Consider the following 23,444-nt stretch of genomic DNA (forward strand, 5'->3'; position numbering starts at 1 on the left):
CATCTGATTCACGAGAGTTATAATCATCGATCTCAAAAACAAAAGACAAAAGCTTGCGTGGAAATGGCCTGTTTAGTATAGTATCCCTCAAGTCTTTAAAATATAAGTGTACCGATCTAATCAAGGTTTACTGATTTGTAGACCTTTTTTTATATATACAAAAAAAAAGAAATGTTAAGGAAGATAGGCAGCGTATTTGTGCCGATCATTTACCTCATTGATTACATTATGGCGTTCTACCCACCCCCTTTTCTTTTATTTAAGGAATACATACGTATCACCTACTACGGCTATTCTAAAACATGGAGAACTTGATAAAACAAATAAACAAATAACCAAACATGAATAAAATGTATTGATAAATAAAAGTGGGTTTGGGCAGTTAAGTCCCTGAAACTGCTTACGTTCCTCTCTTTTTCTTTCTTTCTATTTTTCTTCACTTTATCTTACAGCACTTCTTCATCTTAATATGGTGTCAAAGGCTACCAAAAACTGTGCATGGGTTGTTGTGCTTACAAGCACAAACAAATATGTCAAAGGAGTTATTGTGATAGCAAATGCACTCAGACAGCTCAAGAGCAGTTATCCGCTTCTTGTTCTTCACACACCTGCCGTGACAGACCAAGCCTTGGACCAACTAAAGGAAGCTGGGTGTCACCTTAAATCTATTGAGCCCATCAAGCCACCTGGAAAGACTAGCTACTTTACAGAACGTTTTACGGAAACATGGACAAAGTTGGCTGTATGGGAACAAGAAGAGTACGACCGCCTGGTGCTTATGGATGCTGACATGCTGCCACTTCAAAACATGGATGAATTGATGGAAATACCGATGCCAGAAGGTTGGATTATGGCCTGCCACGCCTGTACATGTAACCCTCAAAAGATAAAGGCATATCCAGACAGCTGGTAATATATATACATATATATAATCACATCTCATCTCATCCCTTTTTAAATGTAATAAAATAGGACTCCTGCCAATTGTCCATATACTGGTTGTACAAAATCTACACCGGAACCGGCTAGTACGGCACAGTCCTATTTCAACAGTGGTCTGATCGTTCTTCAACCAAGTCAGGCCAAGTTTGATGAGATCCTCCACCAACTGATGACTGTGGAAGATTTGACTGTATATCTGTTCCCGGACCAGGACTTTTTAAACCAGGTTTTTGACCAAAAGTGGGTGAAGCTGCCTTATATCTATAACGCACTCAAAACATTGGCTGGCACACACGAGGCAATGTGGGACCAAACAAAGGTTAAGAACGTGCACTATATCTTATCAAAGCCATGGGATGCCAATAGGGAAACTCCACAGGAGGGTGAGGATGTATATTATCCACTTTATAGATTATGGTGGAATACCTACGATAGCATTCAAGCGAATTAATAGGGTCACAAGCTTATAATATACCAAAAAAAATTACACATCATGTTATGCAAGTTTACAAAGTGCTACGATTTTTTCTTTCATTTTTGGTCAATTCACGATGGCCCGGGAATCATAAAAAGATATGAACAAAATAGCTGCATTACATAAATGAATTAAACAATAATAGTAGTGATGAGGATTAGGACAGTAATACTACTCTTAATAAAATGGTTCAATTTATTTAATTATTTTAAATAAAAGTAACTATGCCTGCTAATCCATGCCCTTTAATTTGACATGGTCGCTTTTTTTCTTTGGAACTGTTTTTAGTAATGTTGTCTGACTACCCCATAAGTAAAAAGCATTCCCTCGCGTGCCGAGTTTAAATTCTCTATTTACAAAAGCCACACAGCCTTATAATTTAAAGCTCCAGGCGACATAAAAAAAAAGTAGACCCCCCCCCCCCATACACACATAATTTAAACTCGGCGCGAGAGGGAATAAGTGGATACTTATTTCATCTCTCTTGCTTTCTTGTGTTTTCTTTCACCTTAGATGCTATTAATTAATTTTGCATAGCGAGTTACTTATTTTTCGTATTAAAAGTCTCTGTAGCCATTCGTTCCATTTGGCTTATTCATTTGCAGGTAGACTTCTCAAAGTTTAAGAAAAGATGGTATGTATACTATTTCTGTTAAATTGATGAACTATTCATGTTAAGTCTACTTCTCTTTTGGATATAAGCATGAGGAAACTTAATAATAGTATTGCTTTGAAATTATTCTGTATTTCACTAATGTCTTCATAACCAGGTGCTTTTCTAGTCTTTACCTTCATATTGCTTATATGGCAATTTTCTAAAGTGTCTATTTCTTTGTACGTTTCTATTATCATTTTCTAATAAAAAGCATTGGTTTTAAACAAGACATCAAAGCGTTATATAATAAAAATAAATAACACGCTCTCATGAACCAGAGTTAATTGCCTAACTTTCTTAAGTTTTCCTCACTGATTATTGTTGTTGTTGGCACTTCAACCGAGCCTATACAATTCTTTTATGTAAAAATTTGCTATGTGGGATCGAAGCTCGTCAAATTTTCAACTTGGTGGCTATAAAATGAGTATTAAAAAGTTGGCTACATATGCAATTTTTTTTCAAAAGTGAAGAAGATACATGTTATTTGAATAATGAACACACCAATTCTTTTGAAGGTGTCAAAGTTTCTGTAGAGAAACTTTCGGCTAATCCAATGAAGCATTGAAACTAGCCCATACCCTACCTTAATGTAATCCTGTGTCTCCTTTGAGTCGTTTGAGTGGTGAAAAATACCCATAGTTTTAACAAGGGCAATTTCTATCTTGTGTTTGTTATTGATAATAATGCCATCAGCATTGTAGTAGAAATTATTATCTTTGTACCCCAACTTCAACACGTCGCAAATGGCCTGCAAGCGAACTTCTCCGGGCTGAAATCTTGTTGCTTCAATTATTTTTGACAAACGATTGATTATCACCCATATAATTCGATGATTATAGATTGTTCCAATCTTGTAAACATAATTGTTATCGATAAACAATCCAGAAATACTATAAGAAAGTAAGCTATAAGGATGCGATAAGTTCCAATTATTAATTCAAATATTCACAATGATTGAACCACGGCATGAAAGGATTTCATGAAAGGCTTATTTGACTTGAAAACTGAAGAGTATCTCGAATTTTAGGGGGGCGACCTTCTCTGATGAGACACAATATTTCCTGATGGGAGACGACATTTTGATTCTACCGGACCGCAAATTGTGAGCTTTTTATCAGCACGGAATAACTCTATCTGGCCCATAAGGATCCATTATCATTTTAATAATTAATACCAGCCAGAATATCAAATATTTATAAATATTTTCTTTTGTGTTTTCCAAAAAAGAGTGGACGAGAATTACTTGCCAGTTGATTCTGTCAAATTATGGAAATACAAGGAGGTGAAAAAAGAGAAAGACATTAGACGTTTAAGAAGGCTTATAGATAGTAAAATAGCAAGGAAGATTTCGCCACGCTTTAATGACAACAACTCCTCGTGATCTTCTGCATAACTGCCTATTGATCTAGTGTATTTGTTTTTCGTATGGAACAGTATTTTAATATTAAGTTACCCAAAGACAGGCTGTGGCTATTAAAAGAATGAGAGTTAGGTGCCTAGGGAGAGATCGATAAGCACAAAGTGTAGGGAAAAAGTAGTAAAGCTAATAAATACAATGAATATATTGTGTTTTTTTAGGACACGCCATTTTGCCCTGAAAGATTATAGAAAGAAATCGGGCCCCGGACATATAGCCACAATTTATTAATCTTGTTATATAGAAATGTCATGCCCCACCAGGAAACGTCGTCTATGTAAGACTGTTGGATAATTTTCGAGATAATCAAAAAGCATGGCTACAAGTGAATTTACTCGCCACCTTGGTCCCCAGAACTCAACCCAATAGGACAGTTTTGGTTCATTTTTAAGAGTAGTGTAAAGAGAGTTTATATTCAAAAAAATATTATTCCTCAAATAATTGCAGATGCTAGCAGTCAAGTTGCCTAGTAGTCTTTTAAAGGATTTGCGCGCTATTCCACTAGATATTTTGATGACTGCCTTTGAGACTATCCTGTTTAATAAAACAATTATATATGGCTACATATATTTTTTTTAAGAAAAGGCGCGACACTGTTTTCTTGAATTGTACGACACTGTTTTTTTTTGATATTATTTTGACAAAAGGTGTATATATATTGATATAAACATAAATAAATAAATAAATAAATAAATAAAAACTCAAAACTCAAAACTCAAAACTCAAAACTCAAAAATGAAAACAGAAAAATAAAAATATGCTTGGAATGTTTGATCTCAAAAAATCAAAATAAAGATTGACCGAGATTCAAGCAGTAAAAGCAAATAGAATAAAGGGTATAAAGGGCATATAATCAAACAGATAATTAAAAGGGCATTGTAGGTAAAGTAACAAGTACAACCGGCAATTCTTCAAAGGAACCAACACCTAGCCAGTCAACCCCTCAGATGACTATCCTACCTTGAGACTTGCAATATATATTATTTAAAGAAAAATTGGGGGTGAGGACTGACTAATTTTAATTTTTTAATTTTTTAATTTTTTTTTATATTAAAGAGGTAAGGAAGGGTGACGACAAGAAGAGCAACGATCCTTGTGTTCCTGTGTGTGGGGGGGGGGGGGGGAGGATTCATAGTTGTTATTGTTGTGTCCGGTCCGAGTTGCAGATATACCCGGCTTGCCTACATCACACTGGCTCGAACGGGAAATAGTGTATTTCTATTCAGTGCCAGACTTAACTTCTGCTAAAGGTTCAAACCATGGATCTATTCCCAGTGAATTCTGGAAATGTGGCTCCTCCACCATCACAATCTACAACAGTCGGATCATACCAACTCAATTATACATCACACCATGCCGCTGCTTCTCCCATTCTAGGAGCCGGTGGGCTGCGGAGAAAACGGAAAGAAGTGCCTCGACCTGTACACAATGTACGTCTGACATGACTTGACCGTCATTACTGATTGCAATTGTATTCTCAACAACATTTTCTTTTGTTTTGGATTTGGATTTGTTTTTCGACTTTGGATTTTTGTAGTTGAAGCTTGAACGAATCCTTGGACTTACAACCGCCTCCTCGAATATCCTTGCAACAGCAGAATCTCAAGATTTAATAGCTTATGCGGCAGGAGCTGTTGTAGTGCTCTACAACCACAAACGGAATAAACAGGTAGCTTTTCTATACCCTCCAACCGTTGCAGCATCTCCAGTTACGGCAGCTGGAGGGGCTTCAGGAGCGGCAGGTTTACGTCCTGGGGCCGCACACCCACTCGCAGCCATGAGTCCTCTTCTGGCACCACTTAGTTCTAGTCAAGCCGAATTTGCTGCACCGGGAACCGCAAGGGAAACAGACGACAAAAAGAACACGCCGGCCAGCCAAAGAGCCAAACCAATCAGCTGTTTGGCCTTCTCTCCCGATGGCAATTATTTGGCTGCTGGCGAGGTAACACACATCAATACACAAATATACAAAATGATCTCTTTTATTATTATTATGAATATAGAGCTAGAAATAGAAATAGGTATACAGATTGTTGTCTAAAGAGCATAATTAATACCATGTCAATAGATGGGCCACCAACCTCGTATTCTCATCTGGGATGTGAAAGAAAGAGTGCTTCTCCACGAGTGTCGGGGGCATAAATTCGGAGTCTTTTCCCTAGCATTCTCACCGAACATGCGTTACTTGGTGTCCATCGGATTTCAGGTGCAAACAACTGGCATGGCATAAAGTCATGTGTCTAGCACAAAAGCAAGCTCATGCCTGGTATGTTGGACTCTTTATATATATATAGCATGACGGCTACATCTACGTCTGGAACTGGCGCAAGGGAACAAAGCTAGCCGGCAACAAGATCACCAGCAAGGTCAATGCTCTCTCATTTGCTAAAGATGGTACCTACTTTGTAACCGCCGGATTGCGGCACGTCAAATTCTGGTATTTGGATGCGCGCGGACGTATTCCGAAAAGAGTGAGTCAAATCAAGACATATACATATATACATTGAGAAGTTACAAGAAATCAATCCTAACACAACTCCAATAAAACAAAGGGCAACCTTTCTTCTCGGGAAACACAGGTTCTCGATGGAAGATCAGGGATCCTTGGATCCCTTAGAGAAAGTAATTTTGTAGATGTGGCCTGTGATCGTGCGACAATTGGCAATGTATATTTTCTTACAGATAATGGCATCCTATGCATGTTCAAAGAAGGCCGAGTAATTGATAAATGGGTCGACCTCCAGGCAAGTCAAGACAGAAGAAATTAAAAGTCGACTTATAGGTCAGATTGAATTAAAGTAATATGCATATATTAGGTTAAAGGGGCATACTCGCTTTCAGTATCATCCACCTATGTGATTTGTGCCTGCGCGAACGGTATAATAAGGTAAGTTTATCTTACACACACGCACACACACACACACACACACATATATATATATATATATGCACAAATATCTCTCTTGGTATACTGTGAACTGATGTAAACGTACAGATTATTTGAGCCAGAGACTCTCAAGTATTGTGGAATGATACCAAAACCACATCCTTTGGGAATCGATATTAGTTCAATAACATCTCCCGAAAGTTTGCCTGTGGCTGATGCCAGTACATGCTACCCAGATATCATTGCAGTTGCTTATGATGAGTCTACCAAAAAAGTGACTGCAGTCTATTCAGATAGATCTCTTTATGTGTGGGATATCAAAGATTTAATGAAAGTCGGCAAATACCGAAGTTTTATAGCACATAGCGATTGTGTATGGGGAGTTGAAGTAAGTTTATCTGTAATATCTTTTTCTTCTTCCTCTTATTTTTCTTCTTTCTGTAGACATGCCCTCCTCATGAAGAAGGGGCGCCTAATTCGCATATACCACCCCATTCATTTGTTACTCACTCTGCTGATGGCACCATTCGATTCTGGAGCCTTGATCACGTTAATATTGGGCTTGGGCCCTCCTCATCAGCCTCCTCTATTTCTCATTTATCTAATAGCACATCGGTTTCGCCGACCCACGGAAATTTGCCTTGGTCTGGCCAACTTTCACCTAGCAATAGTACCGTCCATGGATCATCAAACCGTCGAAATATATATTCGCGAGAATTGGTCAAGATGCTTTATGTTGATACAGATGCCGCAGAATTTTCCAAACTCAAAAAGGACGTCGGTGAGTTGGGCTGGGGGGACAACAACAAATATGCATAATGCACTGTAGTGTAGTGTACTGTAGTGTAATGTAATGTAGTGTAATACACATAATTAAGCTTAATGATGTCCTATGTTGGTTAGATCTGGCAGACGATCAACTCCCTGATTTCGGTATCAGGGCACTCAAAATAAGTAGCGATGGAAAACTAATGGCAACTGGCGATCGCAATGGTAATTTACGAGTCCACAATATGCAAACCTGGGAGCAAATCGCATTCCAAGAAGCCCACGACTCCGAAATCCTTTCAATAGATTTCTCAAACCCTTTGAAAGATGGTAAGGAAGGAATGAAGCACTTTTTAAATTCCCACACCTTTATATATTACATATCTAAAAATAATGTGAGCTTAAACACACACACATTACTGATCACATCACATTACATCATATGTATTTCTTATATTTTATTCACTAGATATGCCATGCTTGGTGGCTACAGGAAGTCGTGATAGACTACTACATATCTTTGACGTCAAACGCAACTTTCAGTTGGTCCAGAGTTTAGATGATCATTCTTCTTCCATTACAGCAGTAAAGTTTACAAAAGATGCGGATAAACTGATCAGCTGTGGAGCGGACAAAGGCGTCATTTTCCGCAAGCGTGTCACTGATATTCCTGTACCAAACGGGTGCTTCTATGCAACGTATCACAACTACTCTGGCCGTAGCACAGTGTTTGACATGGCCATGGATGTGACAGCTCGGTATGTAGCAACTGTCACTGGCGAGCGTCGACTCTATGTCTTTAGTATCGAGTCCGGTAAACCATTTTGTATCTGTAAGCCAGAGACAGCCGAAGAATTGGCCAATAGCTCGTTTGCTGAAAACTCTGGGGGAAGTTTGATCAACATCGATCTCGATCCATTTTCGGGTACTTACGCGGTCACCAGTGGCTCTGACCGTTGTCTCCGCCTGTTTGATTTAACCAATAGCATATGTATCGACAAGATCTGTGCACATGCTGAACTCGTCACTTCTGTCAAATTTCTCCGCACATCTACGGACTCACTTCGGATGATCAGTACTTGTTCCGATGGCACCATATTTGTGTGGAAGGTCAGCGATGAGATTGTGGCTCGGATGAAGGCAAGGGCTAGTGAAAGAGACACAAAACTTAAGCAGGCAACTGCCATGGGAGAATACACCACACGCGCACTAGGAAGAGGAGGGCCAGAAGACGTTCTCCCAGACGAGAAGCGGGCATTGTTGCTGGGTGGAGCTGCAAAGTCTCGCCTACGACGCGTGTCTACAGCGACTATACTCAGACCAACTGCCAGTCTTTCTCAGATGATTCGACAAGGCGAACGAAGAACTTTTTCAAGTATATCACCTGCCGAGCAGAAGTACGAAGATATATACAAGAAAGCGGCAGCATCAGGAGGAAGAAGAAACAGGATCGACACTTCAAATTCTGTCATACCTTCTCGCTTTGAAAGTCCATTGGCAAACTCATTTACTGTCAATGAGTCGACTACAACCAATAGTCCACCAACAAGCACACCACCCATAGCCGCTCATAGACATCACCGACCTTCTTCTACCGATAACCATCATGCTAAAGATGTATCGAAAAATCCTACAACACCGCCCAGAACACCTACAAACACAGCGGGTGAAAGAAAGGTACCGGAAATTCAAGGCAAGCTAGGAAGGCTATACAATGGCATTCCAACCTCTGGAAGGGAACGTCTTGTAAGTCAGGTCTCACATTATCCACCTCCACCGAGCCCAAGAGTCATTCCAGCTTACGGGCAATCGCGCCACCCTCAGCCACGTATGAATCAGGTTCTCAGACGCCAAGTGTCTCGCGATGCATTGAATAGAAAAGACGGCCAGCCCATTATAACATCACTAACCAATATATCACCTGCGAAAGACTCGCCTCGCCTAAGACCCCGGGCAAGCGAAACGATGCTCAACAAACGTGCGAGTGGAGGATTAGGGCTTTACTCTGGAAAAAGAGAGCCCGAGTCCGTGACCGAGCCACCAGGAAACATACTCCGGACACCCACTCCTCCCAAACAACGCAGAAGTAGCGGTGGTGATTTACCTCGCCAACGATCGGTAGAGCCTCCTGTACCAAAGAGAGAGATTCCAAATAATGTAGACGAACAAGACAACGGAGATGAGGAATGTGACTCAGAAATCATTCGGCACCAAGGCCAAGGCCAAGGTCAAGGCCAAGATGATAATGATGGGAATGATGGTGATGAAGAAGACGACGACGAGGATAACGAAGAAGAAGAAACAATTTATATCCCACCTACGACAGAAGAAGACATTATTGGTAATCCGTTTGAGGTATCTGTACACGATCTTCATGAAGATCCCAACGGCCTCGAAAGTAATGAAACCAACTTTGGAGAAGACGGACGGAAGTCTCCCACATCTGACAACGAGACAGCCCAGACAAACTCAGCTCCTGAAGAAGACGAGGGGTCGAGTGAGGATAATGTTGACGACCTTCTTTCAAGAGATATCGCTTCACGAGAACCAAACCGGATGAGCACTTCTTTAAGCAGAACGACATCAATGTCCATGTCAGCCCGCAGAAGTATCAACCTTGACCACCTTGCCAACGAAATAAACGCCTCTCGTCTGGTAGATGGTGTGTCAACCTTGTCACAACAATCCCGACTAGACCTGGCATCACTCAAGGATACTCCTGCCTTGAGAGAGCTTCAGAAAAAACTGGAAAATGCAACCAAGCGCCTGAGTATCACTGCACGCTATCTTTCTTCAGTTGGTCAACGTAAGGACAGTCAGAGAAACTCGACAGACAGTACCTTGAGCACTGTGAGCACCATGAGTGACACAACCACATGTTGTACTCCCTCAGAATCTGGCGAAGACTCCAGTACCGAGACAAAAGAAGATGTTACTATAGCGGAATTACCTACTCCTGGTGTGTCTAATAAGATCCCCGTCAAGGCAGTAGCCTCAGATTCAAATATAGTCAATCCAGATGATTCTATGGCAAATAAGCACAAATTTATTCAACCTACCAAGGAGAAATCCGAAGAAATTATCTTGGCCAAGTTTACAGTAGAGGAGCCTTCGCAGGGGAACCAAACTATAGAGAATGTTATTTCGATAACATACATTACAAAGGAAGAGCCGGACGCAGTAAACTCAACACATGATACACCTGCTCCACTCCAAAGTGATGTGGCGGATTCTGTTATGGTACCTCCAAAACCGAAAAAGAATCTTTCTACAGTTGTTGAAGAAAAAGCACCTGTGCTTACCAAACCAGCAGTAGAAGAGTCTGTCTCTACAAAACCAGCTGTAGAAGAATTTGTTTTTACAAAGCCAGTTGTAGAAGAACTTGCCATATCCAAGTCCGATGTAAAAGAAAGAGATATTTCTAAACTGACATTAGAGGAATCTGTATCTGACAAATCTGGGTCAACCAAGGTCTCTAAAACTTGTGACAATGATCAAAGATATGCTTTGCCTGAGCAAATAGCGGAAGCGGTTGTGGCATCCTCGGTTGATACACAGCCAGTTTTGTCAGTCGAGACAGAACCGAAAGATACCTTTTCCAAAGAATTAAAAGCAGACGTGTTTTTCTCAGCTCAGTCCACTCCGGACGAACCTGTTCGTGATGAATATATGTTTGCCAAGACTACACTTGATGAACCTATCGAACCCAAGCATGAAGTTGAGGATAAAGCTTCTAGTGGAATTGTGACAGAACAAGTTGATCAAACTCCGTCGAAAGCGAACGATACTTTAAGTGTTGGGCCTGATTTAGAAGAAGCTGTACTACCCGTATTCGATTCAGAAAAACCTGTTTTGGACAAGCATAAAGTAGAAGACGTCGTTTTGGATAAGCTTTGTGTGGAAGACGCTGCTACGCCTAAACCAATAGTAGAGGGAGTAAATAGCTTGGTGGATGCTAGTGAAGAAGAGATATCAGAATCGGATGTCCAGCTAAATGAAACAGTTGTTCACTCAAAGTCAGAAGACAACTCCCAATCTATATCCGAAGAAGTATTGACTACAGTCACCAAAGATCAAGAAGAGGAGATAATACAGGAGCACATCAAGATGAAACAAGATACAGAGCTGGATGAGCATGTTATTACCCGGCAGGCCGATGATCACATGGAGTATTTATCACAATTAAAGGATACAAAAGCTCAGAATGTCGGTACTGTGTCTTCAAAGTCTCCTCTTGAGGTCACAATCCCCACTAATAATATCCAAGATACCCTTATGTCAACATCTGCTCCTGCTACTGTATCAGAACCATCCTCACCTGTGCCACCAATGACTCCTAATGAAGATCATAATAACGAATCCATCCTGTCCGATCTTGAAGGAGCAGAGATCTTACTGGACAGCGTATTAGATGCCTTTGTTTCTCTCTCCAAGCATGCTGATCAGAATCGAGCCTTTTTGACTATTCTTGAGGGCAAGCTAGGTGAAATGAACAGCAAGATTTCACAGACAATAGATAATAAATCGGCCAACATACCCACTTCGACCTCATCTCCAACATCCCCAAGTACTCCTGTCGCGAATGAGATCGTACTCACAAACAACCTCGAAGAGCCAGCCACACTTCATCTACTCGAAAAATACTCTACCCTCTTACTGAAAATGGTGGAGAGCAAGATGTCAGCAGCATAGTTGAAATTCTATTATGGCCACTTACTTATCCACCCACGCACACCTTTTATTTTCTCTCATTTATTTGTTTGTTTGTTTGTTTGTTTGTATTCACTTTGCTATTTTCTTTTCCTCTATCTCTTTCATTATTTGCTGTCATTTTTTTTTTATCTTATCTTATTTTAATATTCAATGGGATGATACCGTAAATACCCCAACGCACACATACATCTTTATTTATATATATATATATAATATAATAGTAATAATAATAAATAAAGCACTTCCAAAATGCGATTAATATTAAGCGCATATAAAACATCATGCATTTTATTAAGTTTTATTTCGTGAAAAAAAATTAAAGTAAAATTTTAAGTAAAAGACCCTATCTGTGTGTGTGTATAAGTTATGTATTTGATTGGCTTATCAGATGCTGAGATTCAACAGCAAGCCAAAGCACGATTGTACTTTTTTTGTGAGTTTGTTCGAGTTTCATTACTTTGTAACATCATGACTCGCCTCATCAGCTTTACGTATATTGTATGGGTTGCAAGGTAGGGTTCCAAACTAAATCTAGAAACTTGCTGATCGACAGCTAATCTGGTTTTGGTCAAAGTTTATTTTTTGCCATTGCACAGGCAGCCAAGGTGAATGGTGTAATTAGCACAAATGGCATCTTGCCAGGTAAGAAAAGAGAAAGAAAGAAAGAAGAGGTATATTGAAACTTTAGTTTTATTGACTATTATTACTTTGATTTTTCCTCTATCCAGATGTCAGCCTCCTCTCTCCATCAACACGTGTTACACTTAATGGAGCAGCTTATACTACTTTGATCAAAAAGAATGGAGAGTTTGAATTGTTAGTACACATTCTATAACAACAACGAAGAAAAAAACTACATCAAACTCATCCATTTTTTATAGCCTTGACATCGTACCTGGATCATACCTCTTGGAAATTCGATCGATCGACTACATCTTCCCAAAGGTATAATTAAAGCGAACCAACAAACAAAGTTCTGAACTCATGACAAGTATTGATGGATATTTATAGTTGCGTGTGGACGTAACAGAAGACGGAGACGTGGTTGGTGCTTATACAGGAAGCGGGCACAACTGGGCTTCGACTGGACTACATATTGATCATCCTTTCGAATTAAGAGCCAAACTTGAAGCTGAATACTTTGTTGTAAGCTACAAGTGATTATAACAGCAGACGATTATACTGACTACTGTGGTGTAGAAAAAGCAAGGGTTTAATTTACTGGGTATGTTCAAGAACCCAATGTTCTTGATGCTTGGATTCAGTGGTATTGCTATGTTTATTCTACCCATGATGATGAAGAACCTCGGTAAGGGTATATAGAATTTTAAAATGATGTAAAAAAGAAAGAAAGAACTTATTGCTAAACTATTATGCTTTTGAAGATCCTGAGGCTATGAAAGAGATCAATGCTTCTCAATCCGAGGCACAGAAGATGTTGACTGAGATGCCCAGTATTTCAAAGATGTTTAATAGCTCTTAATATATAGGCATGTATGTTTTGGTCTGGGGGTTATCTACCACCGTCTTTTAGAGTTGTAACCGAAACCTTGTTTGACTATAGCCTTTTTTATAACAAATAATAAAAAAATAAAACAAAATTTCTCATCTCGTCCGTGCGGGAGGGTGTGTATCTTCTCACGGCGGAGTATGACATAATCGCCGTCTTTCTGGGGTATATTTTAACGTCGATTAACCCAGGCACTTTAAGTTTCTTTACCATATAGCATTATTTTTTATTTATGGCTTCTTTGACACGTTTTACTCGGGCAGTTGTACCCAACCTCCGTGTACCAAGATCGACCTATATCAAGTCAGCCTCGACATATGGTCTCAGTAGTCCTCGGTTCTTTTCAGCTGTTGCGCCAAAGATTAATACCCCCGAAGTGACACTGTCTCATACAGATAGTGATGCCATCCATGTCAACTGGCATGACATTCAGACCAGTCAGGCCGACCCTCACACTGCTAAAAGCGCCTACAGCTACCTTTGGCTGAGAGATAACTGTCTGTGCGAACAATGTGTCCATCCTTCCAGTCGCCAAAAGCTGCATTCCTCGGCTGACATTCCGCTTGACATTGCACCCACATCAGTGCGCATTGAAAATGGTGAAGCAGAGATTGTCTGGAACAAACCTTTGCGCCACCAATCAGATAATGTCCATGTAAGCCGTTATCCCGTCTCGTTCCTGAACACATATCGTTCCGACAAGACAAGCGAGGCTTTCAGATTCAACCAAATTAAACCAACTACGTGGTCCCGAGATGAATATGACCTTAAGTGGGTATCTTACGATGACTATATGAACACCGACGCAGGTCTTCATGAGGTCGTTCAGCGCCTCTACAATCGAGGCCTTGTTTTTCTTAAGGATGTTCCAATCAAAGACAGTGGTGCCACTGATGTGGCCGAGCGCATTGGTCCTATCCAGGAAACCTTTTATGGCCGTGACTTTGATGTGAAGAATATTGCAAAGTCGATCAATATTGCATACACTAGCCTTTATTTGGGATTCCACATGGATTTAATGCAAGTTTAATACATATATATTTAAGGTTTTTGCTTTGCATATTTGGGCTAACATCATTAAGCTTATAGGTACCTTGATAGCCCACCTGGAATTCAGCTCTTACACAGTCTTCAGAACACAGTAACTGGTGGTGCGAGCATCTTTGTAGATTCTTACCGCGCTGCCGAGCTTCTTAAAGAAAGCTACCCTGAAGACTATGAAATTTTGCAAAAGACACCTGTTGCCTTTCATTATTTGAACAATGGACACCACATGTATTATCGCCGCCCCACTCTTGTCACAGGTGAAGATCAAAGTGGACCAGCATGGGATATGCATGTCAACTATGCCCCACAATTCCAAGGACCCATGGACCACCTTTCCCCTGCCGAAGCAAAGAAATTTTATAGAGCCTACCAGCGTTTTGCCGACTTTGTAGAAGACGAGAAACTTAGATTTCAGTTGACTTTACAGCCTGGGCAACTTGGTAAGTTATTAAATTCCTCTTTTTTTTTGAAGGAGGTAATCAACTTCTATACTAACCAAATGCCTGAAAAAAAAGTTATGTTTGCCAATCGACGTGTGCTTCATGGTCGAACTTCGTTTGATCCTGCCAGCGGTGACCGTCATCTCAAGGGTACTTATCTGAACCTTGATTCTCTTAAAGACAAGTTGCGTGTCTTGTCTGCTGAATATGGTTTCAATACTGGTGTTTAAAAAATGTATACAATATTTCCTTATTTTTTCGACTCTTCTTGACCTTCTCTCTTCTTTTTCAAAAAATAAAATATAAAAAGAAAGAAAGAGAAATAGAGTGGGAAGCATAGCGTGCATGTATATTTTTTAAGAAAAGAAGAAAAATAAATAAATAAAAAGTAATTATAATAAAATATGAGATGTGTGGATGTCTTTTCTCTCTTGCTTTCCCTATGCCAACGGCTTTTGGAATTTCGCTTGAGCAAATATACGATCAACGTTGAGTTCTAGGCGCCTATTGGTCGTTTCTCTATAGATGTACTCGTTCTTTAATGTCTTGAACCCTTCAGCTTCAAATCGAGACTGGAGATCTTCGAGAGAGAAGAAATAACTCATGGTGCCTATATTAGAAAGTATGTGATTAGTTGTGTATAAGCCTTTGGTATTAAGTACATTTACTTACCATCCTGGCGTACATAAAGGTTGCTCTCGAGTTTCTTATCAGATGCTGCACTAAACTTGAGTTGTGCTTCATCATATAGACCATAATCACGGAACAGAACTGCTCCTCCAGGCTTCAAAACTTTGAAGATGTTTTGGATGGCAAAGGCGAACTTCTCGGGAGGGATTGCCGAGAAGACGAAGATGGCGGACACCTATATCAAACACACACACACACACAAATGTATATTAAATATATATTCCTTGTTTCACATATTTATCTCGATACTTTACTAGATCCAAGCTTTCTGCAGGTATATTATCAGTAAGTGAATCTTGAGTCAAGTCGCACACAAATGCTTTGCAGCGAGATTCATCATAATGTTCGTTGTCTTTAACCATGTCAACAGCTCGTTTCGAAAAGTCACATGCGTAGATAAAGAGGCCAGGGTTCTCGATAAGAGCCGGGAATACAAAGTTGCCAACACCACATCCAACCTCTAGGCAAACCTTTTGCATGCAAATCAATAGATAATTCTGAATAATTGATAAAAAGATGTTTCCTACCTTTGATTGACCTTCTTGGTAAGCAAGGTCCTCAAACTCACGGTTGGTCCAGTGACGATCTATGCGAACAACAAAATAGGTATTATAGACTAATATTATCTAAATTATACATGTATATATATATATAAGTACCCTTGAAGAACTTGGTTGTGTTGCGTCTATAGAACATGTCCCAGTTCTTGGCTGCCTCTTTTTTGTATTTATTGATCCAAAACGCAGGGACTTCTTTTGTGTCATTTCCGATCAATTCCTGGGCACGCTTAACATGGCTTTCAAGTCGTTCATCGTCCATTTTCAGGCGAGCGGCATCTCGATTACGCTTGGGAACATCAGTAACGTCTTGCATGTCAATGATCAAAGAAAAAGAGGGCAGTCACTTGAAAGAACAAACTTGCTTGAACTTGTTAAATTGGCAGAATTTGGAATCCAGGACAGCGGAACAGTCCCCTAGAAACTACAATTTTTTTTTATATTTGTCAAAAAAAAAAGATACCGATGGTTTAAAAGCAATAGATTACAACCTATCCAAGTTCTTCAATTCACAAATTCAATATACCAACTTTTGTATTTTACTATATAGAAAGTTGGTTGATTACCAGTACTTTTAAAAGAGTAGATCTATTGAATATCCTGTGTGATATTTATGGCTTGTTACTGTTGTTTCAATTTCAACTACTTATATATAAACGGAAAGATCACTTTTTTTGCAGAATAACCAGAAATTAATATTAAAAGGAAAAGGTTTCAGCGTAAAAGTAATTGGTTTTTTTTTCTTTTAAGAAAAATAGAATATTTTGTGGTACAGTATATGAATCACCACGCTCATTTTCTATAGCTGTTATTGCTTCTGATGTATTTGGTATGGACAGACTAAAAGTTCAAAAAAAAAAGGTAAAAAAAAGGCAAAGATGTAAGCCGTATTATTGGCTGATCTTCTTCCACTGCCATCAGGATTAAGACGGAGAGCATCTTTTTGATGGAAACGATGTGCTGTAGAGGGCAAGATGTAGAAATACTTGCGATAAAATATTCTTAATGACAGAGACGGGATTATAAGCACAATTTTATCTAATATGTACTCGAACTAATTTCGAACTTTTTTTTCTTAAAAAAAAAGTGCGGTCAGTCATAAATTAGTCTGATTGGCCAAATTCAAGATGAACTAGTTTTACCCTTTTTTGCATTTTTTACCCTTTTGGTCTGTCCACACCAAACGTTTTATAACTTTTTGTATGTGAACTATTGCGTAACTGATTGTATCTTGGAGCTCTACATTATGCGCCTACATTGTGCGCCTAAATTCTGTGAATACTCTTAACCTAATGTTTTAATTCTTGATCGGCTTTCTTTTTGCTGTGTGTATTCTGTCAAAAATAAAATAATTTAACTTTTCTATATGTCAGTTATTTATAAATTTGCATAGCAATCAGTTTGGTTTTTTTTTTTATTTAATTTTTGATCCTTTCGAATTACGCTTTTTTTTTGGATAATATTTGCCAAAATTCTATCAAACTTCTTGTTCATATTTTGCAAATGGGTTTTCTTTAAATTTATTTTTCAGTAAAAGTTCTTGCCGTCCGTTACAAGGAATAAAAGGTCGCTAAACCAGGTGATTCGTTAGTTTCCTAGCTTTTGTTTTAAATCAGTGAGAGAAGGAGAGATAAAGCTTGTAAATTTACAGAAAAAAAAAGATAGGTGTTTCAATTAAGCGACGTGGACAAAAAAAGATGCATTATATCGAGACAGTCACTTGGTTTCCTTTTTGAACCAGTTCTTTCACTATGGACTTTCTAAAGAGTGCCATCGCAGAAGAGATCTCAAAGAAGCGCAAGGTGATCGACTCTGCTTCTTCAAATGGCCGTGCAGAAAAGAAGAAGTACCTTAGCCGAGCAGAGTTAGAACGTATACGTGAAGAAGAGTATCATCGTGAAGAAAATGAACGCATAGCCAAAGAAAAAGAAGTAAATCTAAATCTAAATTAGAATTCATAACATCTGATCCTCTAATGCTAACATTTTATACTTTATTAGAAAAAGGACATTCAAAAAGAAAAAGAGGTAGATATATAAATAGTTAATTGAATATTGAAATGATAATGATATAGTGAATCTAACCAAATGAATAGGATCAAGTCATTAGAGAACAAGAAAAGCAGCAGGCAGCAGCCAAAGAAAGCAAGGAAAGCAAAGAAGAGGTATGTGATATATACGATGGTCTGAAACAACTCCCTTTTTTTTAAACGGTCAGCTTTCAGCATGTAGAAATTGAAACCTTTAATATCTCTCGACAAGAAGTAGTCCGTCGTCTACGTGCCAAGGGTCAGCCTATTCGACTGTTCGCAGAAACTGACAAACAATGCAGAATCCGTTTGCGTGCTCTGGAGCTTATGGAGGAGCGATCAGAGGTAAAATATTAACTGAACAAGCATTTAGTTATTTATTTATACATTTATGTATTTTCGAGAAGAGTTAAGCTGTTGTTGTTGTTGTTTGTTTTTTTTTGCTTAACTAACGCTGGTTTGTAGGATCAAGGACAACGAAATGACTTTATGCGACAGTTGGGAGAGATGGAAGAGGGCATGAAGTTGGATGTACTGAGACAAAAGGACGGTATTGTAGATGATAAAAGTCTCAAGAAGCCCAAGAAGCCAGATCTTGTGGTAGAACCAATTACCCTAGGATTACTTCAAGCAGATCGTGATAGACTTAATATGCAGATTTATGCTTATTTGGCGGTAAGAGCCGTACCTTATTTATTTAATATGTATTATAAAAGTGCAGTGTTTTAAATATTTCTGCTATAGTACACTCAACAAGAATGGGCAGACTTTATGGAGCAGCGACCAGAAGAAGAAAAGCGTAGTACCCAGGGCAAGAGAGCTGCTGTTCTTCAGAAACAAACAGCTGAATATATCAAACCCCTTTTGAAACAATTGAAAAAGAGAGTAAGTCAAAGAAGAAGAAGAAAAAAACTCGTTCTCGACTGACACCTTTTTTTCTATATGTATATTCTTTCAGTCCCTGGAGCCTGACATTTTGGCCCGTGTTGCAGAAATTACCCACCACATGCAGAATCGTCGATACCGTGATGCGCAGGATTCTTACCTCCAGTTGTCTATCGGCAATGCTCCATGGCCTATTGGTGTTACCATGGTTGGGTAAATTGCTTGAACACTTAAAATATATCACAAAAAAAAAGACAAATTTACTTATCAAACTATACTACTAGTATTCACGAACGTTCTGCTCGTGAAAAGATTTTCTCCTCTCAGGTCGCCCATGTGCTTAACGATGAAACTTCCCGAAAGTGGATTCAGTCTGTCAAGCGATTGATGACATTTGCCCAGAGCAAATACCCTCCCGACACCCTCAGCCAAATTTCATAATAATAAAAAACAGACAATTGAATAATTGAACATACATAAAAAAAATAAGAAAAAAATTAAAAACAAGAAACCAGCTTCTTTATTGTTCCGCCCAGCGACCCTTTAGAATGAAGAAAAAAGCCAATATATGTTATGATATTGTTTGGCTTATAGATTATATTTTGGCTTGAAGATCCATGAATTGCCGAGGATGCCATGTCCCTGAGCTGCTGCCAGACGATAATACTTAGCAGCCTGAAAGAGATCCTTTTTCACACCATGGCCATTATAATAGCAATGTGCAACATCATTCTAGGATGTTTCGTTAGTATTACAAAAGGGGGTATTTAGGGGTGTTTTCTTCTACCTGTCCATCAGCATCTCCTAATTCAGCAGCAATTTTAAAGTAATAAAAGGCGGTTTCTCTATTCTTCGGAACTCCCCAGCCTTGTTGGAACGATACACCCAATTCATATATAGCCATAATAAGTTCTCCTTTGGAGGCCAATGCGTTGTTATTCATCCCATGCAACTGGAGTAATTCATCGACAGCATGCTCGGCAGCTTTTTGAAGATAATGAAAAGCAAGCGAGCCGTTTAGTTGACAGCCCTAAATTACACAATAAGGAAGGGGGGGTTTACCGAGGCCAATTGTTAATTGACGGTACACATTTTGTTATCGTTGTTGTTGTTGTTGTTTTTGTTTACATTACCCATCCATGGCGCAGAGAGATGCCATAGAGAAACATGCCGATAGGAGAACCTTGTTTGGCTGCCAGGCGAAAGAAATGGGTAGCTTTCTCCAATTGGCCAAGTTCATGGCACTCGATACCCTTTTGGACATGTGTGTCAACCTGACGATCAATTCCAAGTTGTTTCTTATTGGCTTGGCCATTGTATCCTTGTCTTTCTCTTTCCCGGGTGATTCCGTTAATTGCGGCAGCGGCAGCGGCAGCTTCTCTTAGAGTAGCATTGGAGCCTTTGAGCTTCGGAGTTGTATGTTAAGAAAAGGGATGTGTGACAATGATGAATTTCAATTCATTTCATTTCATTTCATTCCTTATTTATTTATATTTATATTTATTTTTGAATGTCCATACCTGCAAAGAACGGACAACTTCTTCATCACAGTCATTGGACTGCAATCTAATGAACGATTGTCAGATCAATCTTGATCCAGTTTTATAATTTAGTTTAATTTACGTGACTGATGAGGTACTCGCATGGCGACCTGTTACTGAAATAGATTGACAAACATGGTTATTTGGTGGTGGTTCCTGATGTTTGTGGAATAACAAGTGTAGACGCTTGAGCATAATAAGGACAGAAAAATGTGCGTAGAGAGAGAAAGAAAATGAGAGAGAGAAAGAGAGAAAGAGGTATTTGTGACAAGATAGCGAGTGTTGTGTTTGGTAATAGAAGACCCTCAGGGGGTCCTGAATCTTGCTTGCATATAAGGAGGACGAAATGAGACTAAACAAGGGATATAAAAAAAACCAGAGGACAGGATAACTTGTTTATTATGAAGATGTATGTGTGTATGTATGCCTTTATACAAATCATTCAGGTCTTTGATTTGGGAAGCTGCCGAGAACAACTACATCAAGGCAGAATTGATCAAGGTCCTTAACGGCCTTTTGAACATCTTCATTCTGCTGATGACCCGAGCATTCAACAAAGAACACATAATGCCATGGGTGCAAGCCGCTAGGGCGAGAATCGATCTTGAAAAGATTCAGGCTATAGTCCTTGAAAACCTTAAGGCCATCGCATAACGCACCAGGCTGACGATGATCCACAGTGAATTTGATGAGAGTATGGTCATCCTTTGTAGCGTTGTCACTAGAGGTGCCGATAATCAAGAAACGTGTGGTGTTTGCTGTACAATAGACACAATATTCATTTGTATTAATAGACTGTTGGATATTGTAATCTGTTCAAATGTCCCTTTCTTCATCTTCTTCCTCTTTTTCCTCTTCTTTCTTCTTTCTTCTTTCTTCTTCTTACCTGCGCCGTCCTCAATATCGCGTGCAGTGACCTCCAAACCATACAGCTCGGCGCATATCTCACTGCAGACAGCGGCAGCACCTGTTTCCAAGGCAGCCTGTTGAGCAGCCTCTGCTGTTGACTTCACCGATATCCGCTTTGCATTTGGCACATTTGCCGCCAACCACATTTGGGTTTGTCCCAATCCCTAAAAGAAGAAGAATGGTCCCTGTGAGTCCAATGAAGCCAAAGTCCGTGACCTCTATTCTAATTCTGATTCTAATTCTTTTGCTTTTATTTCATTCTTTACCTGAGGATGACTATAGACCTTTGTGATCTTGTCTAAAGGTGAATTGGACAAAAGACATTGGTGAACCTGTATATATATATATAAAAAAAGAAAGAAAGAAACGATTAAAACCATATGCTTGTGTCCCATTGAATCTTATAAGTATACTTACGGTCAAATAAGTCTCTGCTCTCACTCGTGTCTTGGTCTTAACAAAACGGTCCAGGGTCTCAACCACGGAACCAAAATTGGAGTTTTCGAAAGGGACAATACCATATGTGGTCTGACCCTTCTCGACAGCATCAACAACATCTTTTTTTTAATATACAGAATATTGTTAATATATATATATGTGTGTGTGTGTATGTATAATTTCTATTCTATTAATAAATTTTACCAGAAATCTGCTTTTGAGGTACATAAACTACGCTGTCCCCCAAGCGTTGATATGCTGCCTGATGAGAGAAAGTTCCTGGAGGACCAAGGTAAGCCATAGAAACATCTTTTTGAAGTGAGATTGAGGCAGACATGACCTATGTATTTTATAGCTTAATTTCATGGCTTTAAATACTTGAGAATCTAATCTTACCTCTCTGAAAATTGCATGGAGAGAATCGTCTTTCAATGGACCATGATTCAATCTTGTCAACTGGTTGAGGGTTTTTTTTGGTATTAATATGTTATTCCTCTTTAAGTATTTTTTTAGTGTTACCTTTGCGTAGACTTCCTTTTCTCGTCCTGGCATGTAGACATGCAGATCTGTTGTTGGTAGACTAAAAAATAAAGCAATAAAGTAATGAAGTAATGAAGGAATGTCATTAGCATTGCAAATAATAAAGGTTTGGAAACAAGTGTCCATTTTTATTTGGTATTGTACCCTTCTGTGTTATCCAATTGACGTTTTGCTGCTCCAATATCAAGTGAAACGCGTGCACGTTCATTGAGAATATTGACAAGAGTCGTATCGAGAGTATCGATTTTCTTTCTAAGCGAAGGCAGATCTGACATTTTAGAAAAACAAGACGATTAATTTCTGGTAAAAAAAAAATTGAACGAATGTGCTCTCTTACACTGCTGAACTCCAAAACAAGGTTGAGTCATAAGTATCTGCCAATAAACATGATCCTTGGATTAGCTTGCAGCTCTAGAAGAAGTTAGAAAGAGAAAAAATAAGATACTTGAAAGCTGATCACTTTCATAGAAACCCAATTATTGTGATGTTATCAACTTGACCAAAATATAAAATAAAGGTTACCGACAGTTGTACCTGGAAAATCCGGTCGATCTTTAGAAGTAATGAAATTTCTAAAATATATATATATAGATACATATTGTATGATTGGACAAATTAGCCGTAATATCTTATAAAATATAGTTACTCTAAATAAAGGTTTAACTTATACTGTGGGTTTAGGAGTGATATTGTGGATCGACAGGTTCTGGAATGTTGATTAGTGTGTGTGTGTATCTTTTGATCCTAAGACGCGGGTGCTTAAGTGTAACATAAGCTATTATGCTTATATTCTTATGGGTGATGCTCAATGTTAGTGGGCTGCTAAACGCACCAAAGTTTTAGATAAGGTGTGTGTGTGTGTATGTATGTAGAAAGACTAAATCTAAAAAAGATTCGATTAAACTTGGAGTGGATATTGAAAAAGGATATGTACCGTTTCAAGACAAGCACGAATGCAACACTTGGCCTCTCTTGGGCGTTACTCGTGTCGTGTTCTTCCT

At 39.0% G+C, this 23,444-nt stretch overlaps 9 protein-coding genes across 9 annotated transcripts; 5 read left to right on the top strand and 4 right to left on the bottom strand.

The window, feature by feature from the left end:
* Positions 1-469: 469 nt before the first annotated feature.
* On the top strand, positions 470-1,393 carry PHYBLDRAFT_152992 (glycosyltransferase family 8 protein; the record flags this gene model as incomplete). The annotated part of the gene is made up of 2 exons (XM_018433044.1): positions 470-909; positions 973-1,393. 2 exons carry the CDS (start codon positions 470-472, stop codon positions 1,391-1,393), a joined length of 861 nt encoding a protein of 286 aa, XP_018284004.1.
* A 308-nt stretch (positions 1,394-1,701) lies between these two features.
* On the bottom strand, positions 1,702-3,874 carry PHYBLDRAFT_73259 (hypothetical protein; the record flags this gene model as incomplete). Its single annotated transcript, XM_018442811.1, has 5 exons — positions 1,702-1,766; positions 2,207-2,272; positions 2,574-2,977; positions 3,316-3,477; positions 3,825-3,874. The coding sequence occupies 5 exons, from the start codon at positions 3,872-3,874 to the stop codon at positions 1,702-1,704; spliced, it is 747 nt and encodes a 248-aa protein (XP_018284005.1).
* A 7,593-nt stretch (positions 3,875-11,467) lies between these two features.
* Positions 11,468-12,130, top strand: PHYBLDRAFT_160724 (hypothetical protein). The gene has a single exon (XM_018434240.1). The coding sequence runs from the start codon at positions 11,474-11,476 to the stop codon at positions 11,834-11,836; it is 363 nt and encodes a 120-aa protein (XP_018284006.1). The 5' UTR covers positions 11,468-11,473; the 3' UTR covers positions 11,837-12,130.
* A 195-nt stretch (positions 12,131-12,325) lies between these two features.
* On the top strand, positions 12,326-13,514 carry PHYBLDRAFT_184014 (hypothetical protein; the record flags this gene model as incomplete). The annotated part of the gene is made up of 7 exons (XM_018438869.1): positions 12,326-12,369; positions 12,432-12,499; positions 12,586-12,673; positions 12,739-12,802; positions 12,869-13,003; positions 13,058-13,166; positions 13,243-13,514. 7 exons carry the CDS (start codon positions 12,326-12,328, stop codon positions 13,338-13,340), a joined length of 606 nt encoding a protein of 201 aa, XP_018284007.1. The 3' UTR covers positions 13,341-13,514.
* Positions 13,515-13,599: 85 nt separating this feature from the next.
* PHYBLDRAFT_80519 (hypothetical protein) lies at positions 13,600-15,253 on the top strand (the record flags this gene model as incomplete). The annotated part of the gene is made up of 3 exons (XM_018443592.1): positions 13,600-14,333; positions 14,457-14,854; positions 14,930-15,253. The coding sequence occupies 3 exons, from the start codon at positions 13,600-13,602 to the stop codon at positions 15,082-15,084; spliced, it is 1,287 nt and encodes a 428-aa protein (XP_018284008.1). The 3' UTR covers positions 15,085-15,253.
* A 41-nt stretch (positions 15,254-15,294) lies between these two features.
* PHYBLDRAFT_26789 (hypothetical protein) lies at positions 15,295-16,363 on the bottom strand (the record flags this gene model as incomplete). Its single annotated transcript, XM_018439900.1, has 5 exons — positions 15,295-15,464; positions 15,527-15,719; positions 15,799-16,014; positions 16,072-16,130; positions 16,204-16,363. The coding sequence occupies 5 exons, from the start codon at positions 16,361-16,363 to the stop codon at positions 15,295-15,297; spliced, it is 798 nt and encodes a 265-aa protein (XP_018284009.1).
* A 1,977-nt stretch (positions 16,364-18,340) lies between these two features.
* PHYBLDRAFT_119629 (hypothetical protein) lies at positions 18,341-19,456 on the top strand (the record flags this gene model as incomplete). Its single annotated transcript, XM_018428698.1, has 5 exons — positions 18,341-18,475; positions 18,596-18,805; positions 18,875-19,015; positions 19,089-19,228; positions 19,300-19,456. Coding segments are annotated over 5 exons (783 nt in total), but the record flags the coding sequence as incomplete, so codon positions are not given.
* A 147-nt stretch (positions 19,457-19,603) lies between these two features.
* Positions 19,604-20,199, bottom strand: PHYBLDRAFT_119617 (hypothetical protein; the record flags this gene model as incomplete). Its single annotated transcript, XM_018428697.1, has 3 exons — positions 19,604-19,747; positions 19,803-20,045; positions 20,149-20,199. Coding segments are annotated over 3 exons (438 nt in total), but the record flags the coding sequence as incomplete, so codon positions are not given.
* A 718-nt stretch (positions 20,200-20,917) lies between these two features.
* On the bottom strand, positions 20,918-22,718 carry PHYBLDRAFT_80517 (hypothetical protein; the record flags this gene model as incomplete). The annotated part of the gene is made up of 8 exons (XM_018443591.1): positions 20,918-21,314; positions 21,443-21,629; positions 21,732-21,797; positions 21,883-22,022; positions 22,108-22,243; positions 22,300-22,359; positions 22,423-22,483; positions 22,588-22,718. The coding sequence occupies 8 exons, from the start codon at positions 22,716-22,718 to the stop codon at positions 20,995-20,997; spliced, it is 1,101 nt and encodes a 366-aa protein (XP_018284012.1). The 3' UTR covers positions 20,918-20,994.
* Between the last annotated feature and the right edge of the window lie 726 nt (positions 22,719-23,444).

Source organism: Phycomyces blakesleeanus, assembly GCF_001638985.1.
Source record: "Phycomyces blakesleeanus NRRL 1555(-) unplaced genomic scaffold PHYBLscaffold_40, whole genome shotgun sequence".
In the NCBI taxonomy this organism is placed as follows: domain Eukaryota; kingdom Fungi; phylum Mucoromycota; class Mucoromycetes; order Mucorales; family Phycomycetaceae; genus Phycomyces; species Phycomyces blakesleeanus.

Bases quoted from the DNA above. Each gene is read 5' to 3' on its own strand.
- PHYBLDRAFT_160724 (XM_018434240.1), top strand. From the start codon at position 11,474: ATGACTCCTAATGAAGATCATAATAACGAATCCATCCTGTCCGATCTT.